The sequence below is a fragment of the Pyrgilauda ruficollis genome, unplaced genomic scaffold (genome assembly GCF_017590135.1).
Source record: "Pyrgilauda ruficollis isolate IOZ18807 unplaced genomic scaffold, ASM1759013v1 scaffold388, whole genome shotgun sequence".
NCBI lineage: Eukaryota > Metazoa > Chordata > Aves > Passeriformes > Passeridae > Pyrgilauda > Pyrgilauda ruficollis.
In genome coordinates, this window is record NW_024525356.1 from 78,024 (window position 1) to 97,292 (window position 19,269).

Here is a 19,269-nt window from a genome sequence, read left to right on the forward strand (position 1 = left end):
CTTCCTGTTCCCATGGCAACAGCCCCCCGGTCCCACGCCCACATCCCCTCGTTACCATGGCAACACCCCCTCCCATTCCCACACCTACAGCCCCCATTGCCATGGTAACAGCCCCCCAAGCCCATGGCACCTGTAGCCCCCGCTCCCATACCCATCTCTCCCCGTTGCCATGGTAACAGCCCCTCAGTTTCCATGGCAACACCCCCTGCTTTCCCATGACAACAGCCCCGTTCCCATAGCAACACCTCCGTTCCCACGCCCAGAGCGCATGCGCCGCACTCTCCCCGCCTCTCCGTCTCTCTGACTGCATTTCCCATCACCCCCCGCGGCCCGCGGCGCGCTAACGGTTCTCGGCAGCTCCGCGGACTCCATTTCCCATCGCACCCCGCGGCGCAGACGGGAGGGGCTGAGTCCCTACGGCGGCCGGCGCGGGCCCGGTCTCGTGACGCGCGCCGTGCGCGGACGCCAAGATGGCGGACGAGGAGGGCGAAGCGCGGCCGGGGGCGCGGAACGGGGCCGGGGAGGGACCCCCGGGCGGGCCCCGCGTCGTCCGCATCGTCAAGTCCGAGTCGGGCTACGGCTTCAACGTCCGCGGGCAAGTCAGCGAAGGCGGGCAGCTGCGCAGCATCAACGGCGAGCTGTACGCGCCGCTGCAGCACGTCAGCGCCGTGCTGGGCGGAGGGGCCGCCGACCGCGCCGGGGTGCGCAAGGGGGACCGCATCCTGGAGGTGTGAGTACGGGGGGGCCGCCCACCCACAGCCCCCCGGCAGCCGGCCCCGGGAACGCGCCCCACACACACGGGCTGAGGGCCGTGAGGGGGCTGGGGGCTCTGAGGGGGCTCTGAGGGCCGTGAGGGGGCTCTGAGGGCTGTGAGGGAGCTCTGAGGGGGCTGGGGTCGATGAGGGGGCTCTGGGGACCATGAGGGGCTCTGGGGGGCCCGGGCTGAGGGGACTCCGAGCCCTTGGTGCGGTGTTGGGGTGCTGAGGGGGATCTGTGTGGCCTTGGGTGAGGATGTCATGAGGGGGACTGAGACCCCCGGCTCTTGGGGGGGTTTTGGGGGGTCGTGAGGGGGCTGAGGATCGTGGGGTGAGGAGGGACTGAGACTCCTGGGCCTTTCTGGGGGTTTGGGGGGAATCCTGAGGGGGCTGAGCGCCCTTTGGTGATGTTTGGGGTGTCATGAGGGGGATGAGGGTCCCTTGGTGAGGGTGTCATGAGGGGGGGTGAGACCCCCAGCCCTTGGAAGGGATCTGGGGGTTCTGAGGGGCCTGAGGGTCCCTTGGTGAGGGGGTCATGAGACCCCCCCCCCATCCCTTTGTGGGAATGTGGGGGGGTCCTGAGGGGTCTAAGGGTCCCTTGGTGAGGATATTGTGAGATGGGGTTGAGACCCCCAGCCCTTGGTGGGAATTTGAGGGGTCCTGAGGAGGCACCAAGGGGGCAGAGGATCCCTTGGTGAGGTTTAGGGGGTCCAAAAGGGGGGTCTTGAGTGGGCTGAGGGTCTCTTCCTGCGGGTGTCATGAGCCCCCGGTCCTTGAGGGGAATTTGGGGGGTCCTGAGATGGGGGCTGAGCCCCCCAATCCTCACTGGGGGTTTTGGGGGGGGTCTTACAGGAGCCTCTCAAGGGTGAACCCTTGGATTTCAGCATGGGGAGGTCAGGGGAGAATTTTTAGGGATAAACCCCTTGGATTTCAACATAGAGACTCCCAGGAAGGGCAGGGGACATTTTTAGGCATAAACCCCTCAGAGTTCAGTGTGAGGACCACCCTGGGGAGGGCATTTTTAGGGATAAACCCCTTGGATTCCAACCTGGAGACACTTCCTTCCTGTTCCTATTCGTGTTCTCCAGCTGCTGCTTTTTCACACCCAAAATTGTAACTTTGCCCCAGAAAACACCTTCCCATGGGAATATTCCTGCTGTGTGGAAACTCATCTTCCTTTCCCCCCAAAAAACCCTTAAACTTTGCAGCTGGTTTTGGGCTGAAATCCCTCAAATCCCAGCGTGGGGGGTTGGTTTTCTGGGATCCCTCCGGATCCTCCCACCGTCGCACTTCGCTCCGGGTCGGTTAAGTCCAATTACTGATTAATTCCAGGGATTTCCGAGCTGCAGGAATGTTTTGCTGCCAGCTCTGGAAGTCCAAGGGGTGTGAGGAGCTGTCAGGACCTGCAGAAATCCCAGCTGGGATTTGGCTCTGTCCCAGCTGACCCAAATTCCCGATTCTTTGATTTTTCCGTGCGGGAGAAGCGCTGGGAGCAGGGGGAATTCTGCGCCTGGATGTGCCAATTGGGGGAGCAGCATTCCCAGGCTGAGGGGGAAAGGGTTTTGTGGGCGCTGGGATGAAATTTTCCCTCATTTTTGAGTGGTTTGGGGAACATTTACAACGCTGGGTTTGGCATGAGAGAGAGGTTTGGAGCTTGGTGCTGGAATTTTGGGGTTCAGTGGCTGGTAACAGGTGAGGGCTGGAGGATGGTGTGTGAAATAATTAAGCCCTGAGGTTAATGATGGTTAATGAAGGGGGTTTGCTTGTGGTCTGCCAGATCCCTATGGGAGGTGGAAGGATTGGGAATTTCCTCTTGGTTTATTTGTTTGTTTCCTGGGAGAAGTGGCTTTAATTTGTCCCTGTGTCCTGTAGGGCTTCCACGTTGGCTCTTATTCCTGTATCCCAACATTTCAATATTCCAGTATTCCTGGATCCCAGTATTTCCATAATCCAGTGTTCCAATATTTCAATTTCCCAATAGCCCTGTTTTCCAATATTTCAATATTCCAGTATTCCAATTTTCCAATAGCCTTGCATCCCAATATTTCAATATTCCTACATTTCGGTATTCCTGTGTTCCAATATTTCAATATTCCAAGATTTCAATGTTCCAATATTTCAATATTCCTATATTTCAGTATTTCAGTATTTCTGCCTTCCAATATTTCAATATTCCTACGTTTCAATATTCCAATATTTTGATATTCCAGTATTTCAGTGTTGCAATATCCCAGTATTCCAACACTGCTATATTCCTATTTCCCTACATTCCAATACACCAATATTCCCATAATTCAATGTCCCTATATTCCAATATCCCTATTTTTCTGTATTCCAAGATCACCCAATTCCCATATCCCAGCATTCCCATCTTTTGCTGCAGAAAGCACCCCAAAATTCCCGAGTCCCATCCCTGTTCTGGCAGCATGAAACTTCCCTCATTTTCCTCGGATCTGTGAAAATCCCAGCTCCTGGAATTCCTGGAGGAGGAAACAATAACCCAGGACTCCCAAAATAGCTCTGATTTCCCTTCCTTTCACGGGAGCGGCGGGATCGGGGCGGGAAATCCGCTCTCCCGGCCATCCCGGTTCCTCCAGAGGGAACTCCCCAAAATCCAGGCCCTGGAGCTCTGGGAGGAGCTGCCTGCGTGGATTTGGGATGTTCAGGGTGTTGATTCCATGCAGGATTTCCTTCCCACCTCCTGGAATTCCCAGCAGACCGGCCCCGAGGAGGGGAATTTTTGGGGAAGAAGAGCCTGAGCGAGGAGGTTGTTCTGCTCCTGAGGAATACCTGCTGGGATTTATGGGGGATATTTGGGATGTGGGCACTCAGCTGTGGCTCTGGCACTCCACAGCTCATCCCTGTCCTGGAAAAGCCTGGATATCAGCCACTCAAGCATGTTTTCCATGAAAAATCCACTCTTCCCCATCCTCATCCAACACCAGCTGATGCTCTAGGTGCTGCCTGGGTGCTCCAGGTCCTTTTTCCATCCCTCCCTCCCAGATCCAGCATCCAGCTCCTCCCTGTGCCTTCCCAAGGCTTTGGAATGCTCCAGAATCTCTGGGAGCATCCAAGTCAGACAATGGGAGCTAATTGAGCTCTTGATTAGCACCCGGAATGTCGATCATCCCCGATCCACAGGGAAGAGAAGCTCCAGAGCTGCTTGGAGAAGGACAGAATGGAGGAAAAAGGGATTTATCCGTAACATTGAGTGGGAATATGGCTGGACTTAGGTGGGGTGGGCAGGGCTGGGGGATCCTGGATCCTACCAGACTCATTCCTGCAGCAGGGAAACCTCTGGAACAGGTGCAGCACTGGGAAGGTGTCAGGTTTTGATGGAATAACCTCCGGAATCGGCGTCTTCCCAACATTCATGGGTGAGGCCAAAGGCTTTTCCCTCAGGAGGTTGGACTGTCCCTCTCTCCGTGGGCTCAGTTTTCATTTATGGGATGGAAAAGCCAGCTCTGCCTTGGAAATTTTTGGCATTGTTTGGGATGAGTTTTCCAGATGGAGCAGGTGCAGCACTGGGAAGGTGTCAGGTTTTGATGGAATAACCTCCGGAATCGGCGTCTTCCCAACATTCATGGGTGAGGCCAAAGGCTTTTCCCTCAGGAGGTTGGACTGTCCCTCTCTCCGTGGGCTCAGTTTTCATTTTATGGGATGGAAAAGCCAGCGCTGCCTTGGAAATTTTTGGCATTGCTTGGGATGAGTTTTCCAAGGCAGGTTTGATCCGCGTTTTCTGGGCAAAGCCAAATCCAGACTGTGGAGCTCTTGGGAATGTCAGGAACGTTCTAGAAGTGGCTTGGGAATATTTTCTGTATTTCCATGGGATTTTCCAGTGTTTCCAGGGAGTTTGGGGTTGGTTGAGATGACTTTTCCTGAGCTGGTGTGATCCAGATTTTCCAGGCAAGTCCAGATCCGTGCCATGGGGTTCTTGGAAATACCAGGAATGTTTGAGGTGGCTTGGGAATGTTTTGTGTCTTGGGTGTTCCCATGGGATTCTGGAAGGTTTGGGATTGATTGGGATGAGTTTTCCTGAGCAAGGTTCAGTCCAGACTTTTTGGGGAAAGCCAGATCTGAGCTATGGGGCTCTTGGGAATGTCAGGAATGTTCTAGAAGTGGCTTTGGAAATGTGTTGGGTCTAAAGCACTTCTGTGGGATTCCAGGAAGTTGGGAGCAGATTGGGATGAGCTTTCCTAAACAGGTTGCCCAAGGTGTGATCCAGGTTTTCTGGGCAAAGCCAGAACCAGGCCTTGGAGTTTTTGGGAATGTCAGGAGTGTTCTCTGGGGGTGGCTTGGGAATGTTTTCAGCACTTCCATGGCAGTTTGGGATATTTTTCCCTTTAGGAACGGGGTGAACGTGGAGGGAGCCACGCACAAGCAGGTGGTGGATCTGCTCCAAATTCAGTGTGAATTTGGGATATTTTTCCCTTTAGGAACGGGGTGAACGTGGAGGGAGCCACGCACAAGCAGGTGGTGGATCTGCTCCATGGGAATTTGGGATATTTTTCCCTTTAGGAACGGGGTGAACGTGGAGGGAGCCACGCACAAGCAGGTGGTGGATCTGCTCCATGGGAATTTGGGATATTTTTCCCTGTAGGAACGGGGTGAACGTGGAGGGAGCCACGCACAAGCAGGTGGTGGATCTGATCCGCGCCGGCGAGAAGGAGCTGGTGCTGACGGTGCTGTCGGTGCCGCCGCACGAGGCCGAGAGCCTGGAGCCGCCCGAGGAGCCGCTGGGGCCGCCCTTCTACGACTACAGCGAGAAGCAGGCGGTGCCCATCTCCATCCCCACCTACAAACACGTGGAGCAGAGCGGGGAGAAGTTCGTGGTGAGGGGCTTTTTTCCCCCTGGGAATGGCGGGGAGATCTGTGGGTTTGGGGTTTGGGGTACGGGGGTTGTTCGCGCTGAGTAGCGGGGTTGAAATGTAGGATTGTTGAAGTATAGGAATGTTGGAGTATAGGAATGTTATGATATAGGAATGTTGGAATATTGGAATATAGGAACGCTGAAATTTAGCAATGTTGAAATGTAGGAACATAGGATTGTTGGAATATTAGAATGCAGGAACAGTGGAATATAGGAATGCTGAAATTTAGCAGTGTTGAAATGTAGGAATACAGGGCTGTTTGATATTGGAATACAGGAGTGCTGAAATTTAGGAATGTTGGAATTTAGGGAAACAGGGCTGTTGGAGTATTGAAATTTAGGAATAGTGAAACATAGGATTATTGAAATATAGGAATATTGAAATACAGGGATACAGCACTGTTATGATATAGTAATATTGCAATGTTGAACGTAGGAATACAGGACTTTTGGAATACATTGGAATATAGGAATGGTGAAATCCCAGAGTGGGGTTTGGCCTAAAATCCCAAAATTTGGGACTTTGGATGCAACATGAAGAGTTTGGGATCTCTCAGTATCTCATGAGAAGCATCCATGATCCCGAATCCCAAGTTTTGGAGCTATGGAGTTTGGGATCTCCCTGCATTCCATGGGAAGGAGCCAGGAACTTAAATCCCAAGATTTTGGCCTTTGCGTGGAAAATGGGGAGTCTGGGACCTCTCAGTGTCTCGTGGGAAGTATCCATGACCCTGAATCCCAAGATTTGGGATTCCTGAGGCCCTGGAATTCCGGGATCAGCAGGGACACCCTCCATCTCCAGGCTCAGCACATTCCCCTCCTCTTTCCCCAAACCCCTCACTACTCCTGGAGGGCAAGCACAGCGAGCTGTGGGGAACATTTGGGAATTCTGGGGGCTCTCTCCCCAGGTGTACAACGTTTACATGGCCGGGCGGCAGCTGTGCTCCAAGCGCTACCGGGAATTCGCCATCCTGCACCAGAACCTGAAGCGGGAATTCGCCAACTTCACCTTCCCGCGCCTGCCGGGCAAGTGGCCGTTCTCGCTGTCCGAGCAGCAGCTGGACGCCCGCAGGAGGGGCCTGGAGGAGTACCTGGAGAAGGGTGCGCTGCTCCCAGAATCCCTCCTCATCCCAAAATACCTCCTGACCCCAGTCCTGTACCCCAAAATCCCTCCTCGTCCCTAAATCCATCCTCAGACTGATCCCACACCCCAAAATCCCTCCTCAGCCAAAAATCCCTCCTCAGCCAAAAATCCCTCATCTCAAAATCCCTCCTCGTCCCTAAATCCATCCTCAGACCAATCCCGCACCCCAGAATCCCTCCTCGTCCCAAAATACCTCCTGACCCCAATCCTCTACCCCAAAATCCCCCCTCATCCCTAAATCCATCCTCAGCCAAAAATCCCTCATCTCAAAATCCCTCCTCGTCCCTAAATCCATCCTCAGACTGATCCCACACCCCAAAATCCCTCCTCAGCCAAAAATCCCTCATCTCAAAATCCCTTCTTGGCCCAAAATCCATCCTCACCCCAATCCCACACCCCAAAATCCCTCCTCATCCCTAAATCCGTCCTCAGACCAATCCCGCACCCCAAAATCCCTTCTTGTCCCTAAATCCATCCTCAGACCAAAATCCCTCACCCAGATCCCTCATCCCAAACCTTCTCACCTCAAAATCTCTCCTCATCCCAAAACCCCTTCTCACCTCAATCCCTCATCCCAAAATCCCTCCTCACCCCAATCCTTCATCCCAAAAACCCTCACCCTAAAATCCCTTCTCATCCCAGAAACCCTTATCCCAAATCCTTCCTCATCCCAAAACCCCTCATCGCAAACCCCTCACTGGCATTCCTGGGGGTATTCCTGATCCATTTGTGGGTTTGCTCTGGGAGGTTTGGGGTGGTTGGGTGGGATTTTGGGGTGGATCCACCTTGGAGAGGTTCTGGATCCATGAGGGACACCAGGACATGGAGAACGTGGGGTTAACGGTGACACTGGGGACAGGAGGTGACCCAGGTGCAGGAATTCCCTTCAGGATGAGTCGGGATGATGAGAAAGGGTTGCTGGGCTGCCCCTGGAGGGGACATTCCCGGGTCCTGGTGACATTCCGTGTGACGTTCCGTGTGTCCTGCAGTGTGCTCCATCCGGGTCATCGGCGAGAGCGACATCATGCAGGAATTCCTGTCGGAGTCAGACGAGGTGGGTGACATCATCCCGCAGAATTCCATGGAAGAAACCCTTCCATGGAATCGCCAAGGTGGGGAAACCCCTCCTGTCCAACTGTCCCCAAGGCCACCCTGGTCTGTGTCCCCAAGTGCCACATCCATGGGGTTTGGGGACAATTCCAACTGGTTTTGGTGGGATTGAGGCTTGGTCCAGCTGAATTCCGTAGGGAAAAAAAATCTTCCATGGAATCACGGAAAAGCCCTCAGAGCTCCTCAGGTCCAACTGTCCCCAAGACCACCCCTGGTCCCTGTCCCCAAGTGCCACAACCACAGGTTTTGGGGACAATTCTGCCCATTTTTTTGGGATTGAGACACCCCAAGCTCCCAGAATTTCTCCAAACCCCACAATGCTTCGGGATCCAGGGAACACGCCGGGAATGAGCAGGAATTCCAGAGGGTGAATTGGTCCCAAAGCCCCAGTCTGGGACAATTCCCAGGATGGCAATTCCACAGTGCCCAGAGCAGCACTGACCACGAAGGGATGAAGGAATTCCATGGGAAAGTTTTCCCAAATATCCCACCTGGAGCTCCCTGGCCATTCCCTCAGGAGAAGAATCCAACCCCATCCCTCCTCCCACGCTGAATTCCCACTGGGGATTTTTAGGGATCACAAATAACTGGAAAACCGGGATTTCCTGATTTTTTTGGGGATTTTCCCTTCCCTTTTTCCCAGAATTACAACGGCGTCTCCGACGTGGAGCTGCGGGTGGCGCTCCCGGACGTCACCACGGTGACGGTGAGGGTGAAGAAGAACAGCACCACGGACCAGGTGTACCAGGTGAGCCCATTCCCACCTGGAATTGCCCTTCCCACTGGGAATTTCCATCCTCTCAACTCAGTTTCCCCACCCTCACCTGGATTTTCCTCTTTCCCACGTGGAATTTCCTTCCCCTCACCTCAATTTTCCTTTCCCACATGGGTTTTCTGCCTTTCCCACCTGGAACTTTCATCTTCTCACCTCAGTTTTCCATTCCCCACCTGGATTTTCCTCTTTCCCACCTGGAACTGCCCTTCCCACCTGGAATTTCCATTCCCTCGACTCGATTTTCTTTTTTCCCACCTGGAATCTTCTCTTTCCCACCTGGAACTGCCCTTCCCACCTGGAATTTCCATTCCCTCGACTCGATTTTCTTTTTTCCCACCTGGAGTTTCCTCTTTTTCCACCTGAATTTTCCCCCATTTTTTGAGGACTGGGATCCACGGGATCCAAGGATTGTGGGGAATTAAAAAACACTTTGGAAAAAGGAGATGAAAATACTTCTGAAAAAGAGTAGGAATTCCAGAATCCCACAGATAAACAAGATTTGGGTGTGTTCAGGACACAACCCATGGAATTCCACACTGAGTTTTGGCTGTGGAATGATCCCAGATGGGAATTTCCCACTCCTTTTCCCTGGGGAATCCAGGCTGGAATTGTGGAGACCCCACAACTTCAACATCCCCAGGAATCGGGGAGCAAAACGGGATTGACAAGCTGGCCTGGTTGTGCTGGCAGGGTTCCAACCGGGTTTTCCGTGGTCAGGGAATTCCCGGGAACGCCCGGCTGGCGCTGATCCCGTTTTCCCGGCGTTTTCCAGGCGGTGGCTGCCAAGGTGGGCATGGACAGCATCACCGCCAACTACTTCGCCCTCTTCGAGGTCATCAACCACTCCTTCGGTGAGCCCGGAATTCCGTGGGATTTAGGGAAAAAAAAAAAAAAAAAAACTGGGAAAAAAAGGGGAATGGAGGGATCTGCAGGTGCTTAGGGTGGGATTGTGGAATTCATGGGGCAGGGATGGCTCCCACCATCCCAGGCTGCTCCAGCCTGGTTTTGGATGATTCCAGGGATTGGAAATCCATGGAATAAGCTGGGATAGGGAAGGATTTATCCCTAAAATCTCATTAAAGCAGGACAGGGAATCCTGGAATGGTTTGGAATGGAAAAGATCCTTAAAGATCCTTGGGATCTTGGGACCTCCCACTCTCCCAGGTTGATCCAAGCTGGAATTGGGCATTCCCAGGGATGGGGAATCATCCTGGCTGGAAAAGCCCCCTGAGATTGAGGCCAATCCCACCAAATCCCATCCCCCAGGTGCCACTTCCAGGAGATTTTGGGATAAATCCCAGGAATGGTGGCTCCACCCTGCCCTGAGCATCCCCTTCCAACACCTGATCACCTTTTCCATGGGGAAATATTCCTGAATATCCAACCTGGACCTCCCCTGGCACAATCTGAGGGAATGTTTCCCTGATTCCTCAGGTTTTCCCAGTGCAGAAGTTGGCTCTCAGCGAGTCCCCCCACAAGCTCTACATGCAGGACCACACCTGGGATTTTCGGGATATTCCTCCAGATTCCAGGGGTTTTGGAGGGATTTGGGATCGTTCTGGAAGGGAAGGGGATAATTCAGAAAGATTTTGGGATTATTCTGGAGGATTTGGGGTCATTCTTGAAGGATTTGAGGTCATTCTGGAAAAATTTGGGATCCCTGGAAGGATTTGGGGTCATCTGGAAGGATTTGGGGTCATTCTGGAAGGATTTGGGATCATTTTTGGTGGAAAAACCCCATTTTAACGCCGATTTTTTTGGCTCTCCTGGAACCCCTGTCCTCCCCACGCCCTGACCCCGACATTCCGCGGCCTCTCCGGGATCTCCCGGGCCGTTCCCAGTGCGGAAGCTGGCTCCCAACGAGTTCCCCCACAAGCTCTACGTGCAGAATTACACCTCGGCCGTGCCGGGGACGTGCCTGACCCTACGCAAGTGGCTCTTCACCACCGAGGAGGAGGCGCTGCTCAACGACAACGACCTGGCCGTCGCCTACTTCTTCCACCAGGTACGGGATTCCCACCTGGAATTCCTCTGGCAGCAGGAATTCCTCTGGAATGCCCCTTCGGGTGGGGAAAACTCCTCATGGAGTCGTTGTGTCCCATAGCTGATCCCAAGGTGGGATGGGGTTTTGGTTGTTTTTATGGGATTGAGGCACCCCAAGGTTCTTGGGCCAACCCAAGGTCCTGCAGGTGAGGAATTCCCAGGAGGAATTCCCACCTGGAATTCCTCTGGAATGCCCCTTCGGGTGGGGTAAACTCCTCATGGGGTCATTGGGTCCCATAGCTGATCCCAAGGTGGGATGGGGTTTTGGTTGTTTTTATGGGATTGAGGCACCCCAAGGTTCTTGGGCCAACCCAAGGTCCTGCAGGTGAGGAATTCCCAGGAGGAATTCCCAGCAGGATTTCCTCTGGAATGCCCCTTCAGATCTGGAATGCCCCTTTGGGTGGGGTAAACTCCTCATGGGGTCATAGGGTCCCATAGTTGATCCCAAGGTGGGATGGGGTTTTGGTTGTTTTTATGGGATTGAGGCACCCCAAAGTTCTCGGGCCACCCCAAGGTCCTGCAGGGGAGGAATTCCCACCTGGAATTCCTCTGGAATGCCCCTTCGGGTGGGGTAATCTCCTGGGGTCACTGTGTCCCATAGCTGATCCCAAGGTGGGATGGGGTTTTGGTTGTTTTTATGGGATTGAGGCACCCCAAGGTTCTCCGGCCACCTTAAAGTCCCCCAGGGAATTCCCACCTGGAATTCCTCTGGAATGCTCATTCCCGTTGGGAGAGGTGATGGGGTGCAGTGGTTGATACCAACTTTGGGAATTCCACTCATGTTTTGTGGGATTGAGGCACTCACAGAAGTGCTCCAAACCCTGCTGTCCTTTGGGATACAGGGATTGGGGTGGGAATAACCTGGGGGGGAACCCCTGAGGGTGAAGCAGGAGGTGGCTCCTCCTCCTCCCATCCCAAATCCCAGATTTTTCCCAGATTTTTCCCATTTTTTTTCCTGTCCCCAGGCCGTTGATGACGTCAAGAAAGGCTACATCAAAGCCGAGGAGAAATCCTACCAGCTCCAGAAGCTCTGCGAGCAGAGGAAGATGGTCATGGTGAGTGAATTCCCTGGAATGCTGGGGACTCCCTGGAATGTCCCATGGAATCCCTGCCCTATCTGTATCCCTGGAATCCTGGTAAATTCCCTGGAATCCTGGTGAACCCCTGGGATCCTGGTGAGTTCCCTGGTGGATCCCATTGAATTCCCTGGGATCCCAGGGACTCCAGGAATCCCAGTGAACCCCTGGGATTCTGGTGAATTCCCCGATGAATCCCTGGGATGCCGGTGACTCCCTGGGATCCTGGTGAACCCCCAGGATCCCAGTGCATTCCCTGGCATCCCAGTGAACCCATGGGATCCTGGTGAACCCCCAGGATCCCAGTGCATTCCCTGGCATCCCAGTGAACCCATGGGATCCTGGTGAACCCCCAGGATCCCAGTGCATTCCCTGGCATCCCAGTGAACCCATGGAATCCTGGTGAATTCCCTGAGATCCCAGTGAACCCCTGGGGTCTCAGTGCATTCCCTGGGATCCCGATGACTCCCTGGGATCCTGGTGACTCCCTGCCATCCTGGTGAATTTCCTGGGACCCTGGTGACTCCCTGGCATCCTGGTGACTCCCTGGGGTCCCGGTGCATCCCCTGGGGTCCCGGTGAACCTCTGGGGTCCTGGTGACTTCCTGGAGCCCCGGTGTCTCCCTGCCATCCTGGTGCATTCCCTGGGACCCCACTGCCTCCCTGGCATCCCAGTGACACCCTGGGATCCTGGTGACTCCCTGCCATCCTGGTGCATTCCCTGGCATCCCAGTGACTCCCTGGGGTCCCCAGTGCCTCTCTGCCATCCTGGTGCATTCCCTTACATCCCGGTGCCTCCCTGGGATCCCGGTGCCTCCCTGCCATCCTGATGCATTCCCTGGCACCCTGGTGCCTCCCTCCCATCCTGGTGACTCCCTGCCATCCTGGTGCATTTCCTGGGACCCTGCTGCCTCCCTGGCATCCCAGTGACTCCCTGGCACCCTGGTGCCTCCCTGGCATCCCAGTGACACCCTGGGATCCTGGTGACTCCCTGCCATCCTGGTGCATTCCCTGGCATCCCAGTGACTCCCTGGCACCCTGGTGCCTCGCTGCCATCCTGGTGCATTCCCTGGCATCCCGGTGCCTGCCTGGGGCCCCGGTGACTGGGCTGTTCCCGCAGTACCTGAACATGCTGCGGACGTGCGAGGGCTACAACGAGATCACCTTCCCGCACTGCTCGTGTGACTCGCGGCGCAAGGGCCACGTCATCTCAGCCATCAGCATCCGCCACTTCAAGCTGCACGCCTGCACCGAGGAGGGCCAGCTCGAGGTATTCCCTGCCATCCCCAGCCCCACAGCCCTGCCTCTGTGCCCTCCCCAATCCCTGGGGTCACCCCAAATCCCTGGGATTGTCCCCAGCCTCACACCTTGGTTTTACACCATCACTGTGTTCCCAAATCCCTGGGATTGTCCCCAGCCTCACACCTTGGTTTTACACCATCACTGTGTTCCCAAATCCCTGGGATTGTCCCCAGCCTCACACCTTGGTTTTACACCATCACCCAGTTCCCAAATCCCTGGGATTGTCCCTGAGCTCATGCTCCAGGTTTTAAACCATCACCATGTTCCCAAATCCCTGGGGTCACCCCAAATCCCTGGGATTGTCCCCAGCCTTGCAGCCTGGGTTTTACACCCTGACTGTGTTCCTAAATCCCTGGGGTCATCCCAGCTCCCTGGGATTGTCCCCGTGCTCACACCCTGGGTTTTACACCCTGACTGTGTTCCCAAATCCCTGGGCTCATCCCAGCTCCCTGGAATTGTCCCTGTGCTCACACCCTGAGTTTTACACCATCACCGTGTTCCCGAATCTCTGGGATCACACCTTGATTTGTGCTGTCACTGTGTTCCCAAATCCCTGGGGTCACTCCCAAATCCCTGGGATCATCCTTGGTCTCCTACGTTGATTTACACTTGGGCTGTGTTCCCAAATCCCTGGAGGTTGTGCTGGGATCATCCCTGGCACCCCTGGGATTACCCCTGACCTCACACCCTGGTTTGCACCTGGTCTGTGTTCCTAAATCCCTGAGGATCATCCTGATATCCCTGGGATCATCCCTGGCCTCCCACCTGATTTGCCCCTGCCGCATGTCCCCAAATCCCTGGGATCATCCCAGTTCCCTGGAATTTACCCTGGGATCATCACTGACCTCACACCTTTGGATTTGCAAATCCCTGGGATCTCCCCGAGCTCCCTGCTGGGATTTGGGAAGCGCAGCCCAGGAGAACTCCGGGAATCCTCCCTGTGCTAAACCTGAGACAAATCCTCCTGTTCCCTCACCCCCTGAACCACCCTGATGCCAAGGGCTCCCCTGCCCGGGATCCTGGCTCAGCTGGGTTTGGGAATTCTGCAGAACCAGGTGATTGCCTTCGAGTGGGAGGAGATGCAGCGCTGGGACACGGACGAGGAGGGCATGGCCTTCTGCTTCGAGTACGCGCGCGCCGAGAAGAAACCGCGCTGGGTCAAGATCTTCACCCCCTATGTGAGTGTCCCTGCCCCAGTCCTGCCTGGAATGCCCTCAAATCCTGCCTGGAATGCCCTCAAACTGTACCCGGGATTCCCTTGGGAATGGCATCCCCAGTGTCCCTGTCCTGATCCCAGCCCCTCCCGGGATTCCCTCAAACCCCGCCCAGAATTCCCTCAGACCCCGCCCAGAATACCCTCAAACTCCGCCCAGAATACCCTCAAGCCCCACCCAGAATTCCCTCAAACCCCGCCCAGAATTCCCTCAAAGATATTCCCATAAATTCCACCTGGGATCATGAATGTCCCAGTCCTGTCTGAAATTCCCTCAAATCCCACCCAGCCTTGGGAATGGGATGTGTGAGTGTCCCAGTCCTGCCCAGATTTCCCTCAAATCTGCCCGAAATTCCCTCAAATCCTGCCAGGAATTCCCTTAAATCCTACCCAGAAGAGGATGTGTGAGTATCCTAGTCCGAGTGGGAGGAGATGCAGCGCTGGGACACGGACGAGGAGGGCATGGCCTTCTGCTTCGAGTACGCGCGCGCCGAGAAGAAACCGCGCTGGGTCAAGATCTTCACCCCCTATGTGAGTGTCCCTGCCCCAGTCCTGCCTGGAATGCCCTCAAATCCTGCCTGGAATGCCCTCAAACTGTACCCGGGATTCCCTTGGGAATGGCATCCCCAGTGTCCCTGTCCTGATCCCAGCCCCGCCTGGAATTCCCTCAAACCCCGCCCAGAATTCCCTCAAACCCTGCCCAGAATTCCCTCAAACCCTGCCCAGAATTCCCTCAAACCCCGCCCAGAATTCCCTCAAACCCTGCCCAGAATTCCCTCAAACCCCGCCAGATATTCCCATAAATCCCACCTGGGATCATGAATGTCCCAGTCCTGTCTGAAATTCCCTCAAATCCCACCTAGCCTTGGGAATGGGATGTGTGAGTGTCCCAGTCCTTCCCAGATTTCCCTCAAATCTGCCCGAAATTCCCTCAAATCCTGCCAGGAATTCCCTTAAATCCTACCCAGAACTCCCTTAGGAAGAGGATGTGTGAGTATCCTAGTCCTGCCCAGAATTCCCTCAAACCCCACCCAGAATTCCCTCAAACCCCACCTGGAATTCCCTCGGGAACAGGGGCTGGGGGAGTGCGAGGCACAGGGAGAGCTGGAAAAGGGGGGAAGGAGATGCTGATCCCAGAGAGGCTGATCCTTCTCTGGAGCTCCTGGGACCACCTGGTTCCTCTCTGGAACCCCTCTGGAGCTGGTGGATCCTGTTTGGAATTCCTGATTCCTACCTGGAGCTCCTGGTTCCTCCCTGGAGCTCCTGGATCCAGAAGTTCCAAACGGGAACCAGGAGCTCCTGGCTTTTCCCTGGAATTCCTGGCCCCAGTCTGGAGCTCCTGATTCCTCCCTGGAGCTCCTGGCTCCTGCGAGAACTCCCAGCTCCCCTCTGGATCTCCTCCCTCCCCCTGGATCTCCTGGCTTTTCCCTGGATTTTCCCTGATTCCTGTTTTTCCCTGGCAGTTCAATTACATGCACGAGTGCTTCGAGCGAGTCTTCTGCGAGCTCAAGTGGAGGAAGGAGGTGAGAATTCCAAACTTTTCCATTTCCCAGGTGGCTTTCAGTGGGAAATGCTTCTCCTGGTCCATAATTCCCACAGGGAATGACTGGATAATCCCAGGATGGGGAAAAGCAGAGGAGGAGCTGTGGAAGTGGGGAAGGTTTCATGGAGCAGCTGGAAAAAGGAGCTGCAGGTGTTGGGAAAAGGTTCCTGGGGATGGGAATGACCTGGGATAAATCTGGGAAAAACCTTGGGGAGCTGGGAATGGCCAGGATAAATCTGGGAAAAACCTTGGGGAGCTGGGAATGGCCAGGATAAATCTGGGAAAAACCTTGAGGAGCTGGGAATGGCCAGGATAAATCTGGGAAGAACCTTGAGGAGCTGGGAATGGCCAGGATAAATCTGGGAAGAACCTTGGGGAGCTGGGAATGGCCAGGATAAATCTGGGAAAAGGCTCCTTGAGCTGGGATTGGCATTGGGATTGAAATTGGCATTGGGATTGGAACTGGAATTGGAATTGAGATTAGAATTGGGATTGGATTTTGAATTTAAATTTGGATTGGCATTGGAATTGAGATTGGGATTGGCATTGGAATTTAAATTTAAATTGGGACTGGCATTGGCATTGGAATTGGAATTGAAATTAGAATTGGGATTGGATTTGGAATTTAAATTGGGATTGACATTGGGATGGGGATTGGAATTGAAATTAGAATTGGGATTGGACTTGGAATTTAAATTGGGATTGACATTGGGATTGGGATTGGAATTGAAATCAGAATTGGGATTGGATTTGGAATTTAAATTTGGATTGGCATTGGGATTTAAATTTGGATTGGCATTGGAATTGGAATCAGAATTGGGATTGGATTTGGAATTTAAATAGGATTTGGAATTGGAATTGGCATTGGCATTAGGATTGGGATTTGAACTGGGATTGGCATTGGCATTGGAATTTAAATTGGATTTGGAATTGGGATTGGGATCAGGACTCTCAGGTGTGTGGAAGCCCCAGCTGGGATCTGAGCCACTCCCAGCCCTCCTCAATCCCATTTTCCCAGAGGGAATCCCAGGCTTCTGCCACCTTCACCTTGTCCCTTTCCTTCTTTTCCAGAACCTTTTCCAGCTGGTCAGGTCACAGCAAAGGGACGTGGCCACTTAACCCTGGGAGCTTTTCCAGGAATCCCCAAAAATCCGTTATTGTATTAAAGCCCCTCCCCAAACTAAATCTCATTAATTCCAAATCCATTCGTGCCCGTCATCTTTATGGAATTCCAGAGGAAAAAAAACAAAAAAAAACCTGGGAAAAGCCACTGAGGGGGCTCCTTTTTCCCACTCAGATCCAGCTCCAGGCTGGGAATTTTGGGTTTTTTGGATTTTTTTTTTTTTTTTTAACAACTGGAATTAAGAAGTTGTTGTTTCTGCTGGGTCAGATGTGGAAAAATAAACTGGGGGAAAGCAGGAAAAAGCCCTGGGAATGTTCCATTCCTGCCTGGGCATCCATGGGAATAATTCCTTTAAAATCCCACGAGGTGGCAGCAGCTTTTTAAAGGGATTTTCCACCTGTTTCTCCTCCCAATCCGTTTTTTTTTAATCACTACAAATAAAAAAAAAAACAGGAAAAAACATCCAAAAGGAGTCAAATTCCAAGGAAATGCCTCTCCTGGCACAAGGATCCCGCTCATGGATTTGTATTCCTGCTTTTTGGGGTGTTTTCCCAGGGATTTGGGTGTGCCTGGCTCCTTGGGATGGGATCTGGGAGATTCCAGGATCCCAAGGCTGCCCCTGGATGGGGATGAGCAGCTCCCAGGAGGAAAAATAACCTGGAAAAGCCAATTTTCCCTATTTTAAGTGGGATTTTCCATGGATCCAGTGGCTGGGCAGCTCCCAGGAGGGAAAAATCACCTGAAAAAGCCATTTTCCCCTATTTTTGAGCACTTTTTATCCATGACCTGGGTGTCCAAGCAGGAAAAATAACCTGGAAAAAACATTTTCCCTCATTTTGAGCAGGATTTTTCCATAGTTCTGGAGGAAAAAATAAGGTGGAAAACTCATTTTCCCTGGTTTTGAACAGGATTTTTCCACAGATCCAGTGGCTGGGATGTTCCCAGGAGGGAAAAATGAGCTGGAAAAACCTTTTTTTCCCTGGTTTGGAGCAGGAATTTTCCATGTCTTGGGTGGATGAGCAGCTGCCAGAGGGAAAAACACTCTGGAAGATATTTTCCCTAATTTGGAGTGGGTCTTTCCCATGTTTTGGGAGGAAAAATAAGGTGAAAAAGCCATTTTTCCTTGGTTTTGAGCAGGATTTTTCTGTGGATCTGGCAGCTCAGCAATTCCCAGAAGGAAAAATTAAGGAAAAGCCATTTTTCCCTGGTTTTGAGTGGGATTTTTCCATGTTTTGGGAGGAAAAAAATCATCTGGAAAAGCCTTTTTTTTTTTTTTTTTTGCCTGGTTTTGGGCTGGCCTGGAGCTGGTTCTGCCAGGATTTGGGGTGGATTTGGGGTGGATTTGGGAATATTTGGAACCAAACCCAGCAGGAGCATCCTGGCCTCATTCCCCACCTCTGGAATGTGCCAGAATTGCTCCAAAGTGGGATTTTCCCCAAAATTCCCTTTTTGGGAAGGGGTTTTCCTCACTCCTCCCCCTGGAGCCAGGATGGGGGAGATTTTTTTTTAGGGGGGGGGAAAATCCCAAATCCTCGGCTCTGGAGCAGCCGAGAGCCGGGAATTAATTCCATTAATTGGATCCCTGTAATTAATTGGATTTCCGTTGTCCTCGGGAGCCCCGAGCCGTGGAAAACCCAGGAATGGGGGAGGGAAACTGGGAGAGGTTTGGGATCCCCCCTAAAATCTCCTTCAGCACCCCCAAATTGGGTAAAATCCCAGGAAAAAACTTTAATTTTCATCCCGATTTTCCTGCTAGCCCCAAATCCCAACGGATCAAGGAGAACTGAACCATCTTCCTGTGGATTTTTTTTTATCAAAAAAGAAAATAAAACAACCCCAAAAAAGGGAGAAATCAGTAAAAAAAAAATATAAAAACAAAACCTTGCCCCCTCCTTGTCCCATTTTCCCTCTTCCAGCTGCTCCCATTCCTCGGGTTCCCGGTCGGGAAAAGCCCCTTTAGTGTAATTAATTGTAACATATTCTTTTAAATAAATTGATTTATTGAGGAAATTCCGGAGGGCCGTGGCCGTGCTCCTTCCCCTGGGGGGGTTCCTTTGTCCCCCCAAAATCCAGGAGAATCCAGGGGATGGTTTCAAATTTCTGGATTTTGGGAATTTGGTGGGTTTTTAAGGTGTGGTTTGGGGTTGGTTTTTTTTTTTTTGTTTTTTGTTTTTGTTGTTGTTCTTTTTTTTTTTTTTTAATTTTTTTTTATTTCGCCAGAAAAACCAAAAGAAAAAAAAAAAAAAAGAGAAAGGGGAGATCATTTACTGCAATTCCTCGTCTCCCTCCTCGGTTCAAGAAAGAAAATGAAAATGA

The 19,269-nt window shown here is 52.8% G+C and overlaps 1 protein-coding gene across 1 annotated transcript; it reads left to right on the forward strand.

Annotated features, from left to right (window-relative positions):
* The first annotated feature begins 431 nt into the window (after positions 1–431).
* SNX27 (sorting nexin 27) lies at positions 432–18,963 on the forward strand. The gene is made up of 12 exons (XM_041476461.1): positions 432–730; positions 5,356–5,587; positions 6,534–6,726; positions 7,759–7,823; positions 8,523–8,627; positions 9,427–9,505; positions 10,496–10,659; positions 11,663–11,752; positions 12,893–13,042; positions 14,124–14,252; positions 15,751–15,810; positions 16,902–18,963. The coding sequence occupies exons 1-12, from the start codon at positions 471–473 to the stop codon at positions 16,947–16,949; spliced, it is 1,575 nt and encodes a 524-aa protein (XP_041332395.1). The 5' UTR covers positions 432–470; the 3' UTR covers positions 16,950–18,963.
* Positions 18,964–19,269: the final 306 nt, after the last annotated feature.

What these genes read in the sequence shown, in the direction of transcription:
- SNX27 (XM_041476461.1), top strand. Translation starts at nt 471, where the DNA reads ATGGCGGACGAGGAGGGCGAAGCGCGGCCGGGGGCGCGGAACGGGGCC. An exon ending in GGAGGAGTACCTGGAGAAGG is followed by an intron (nt 6,727 to 7,758) that starts GTGCGCTGCTCC and finishes TGTGTCCTGCAG; the next exon opens with TGTGCTCCATCCGGGTCATC. An exon ending in GGTCATCAACCACTCCTTCG is followed by an intron (nt 9,506 to 10,495) that starts GTGAGCCCGGAA and finishes GGCCGTTCCCAG; the next exon opens with TGCGGAAGCTGGCTCCCAAC.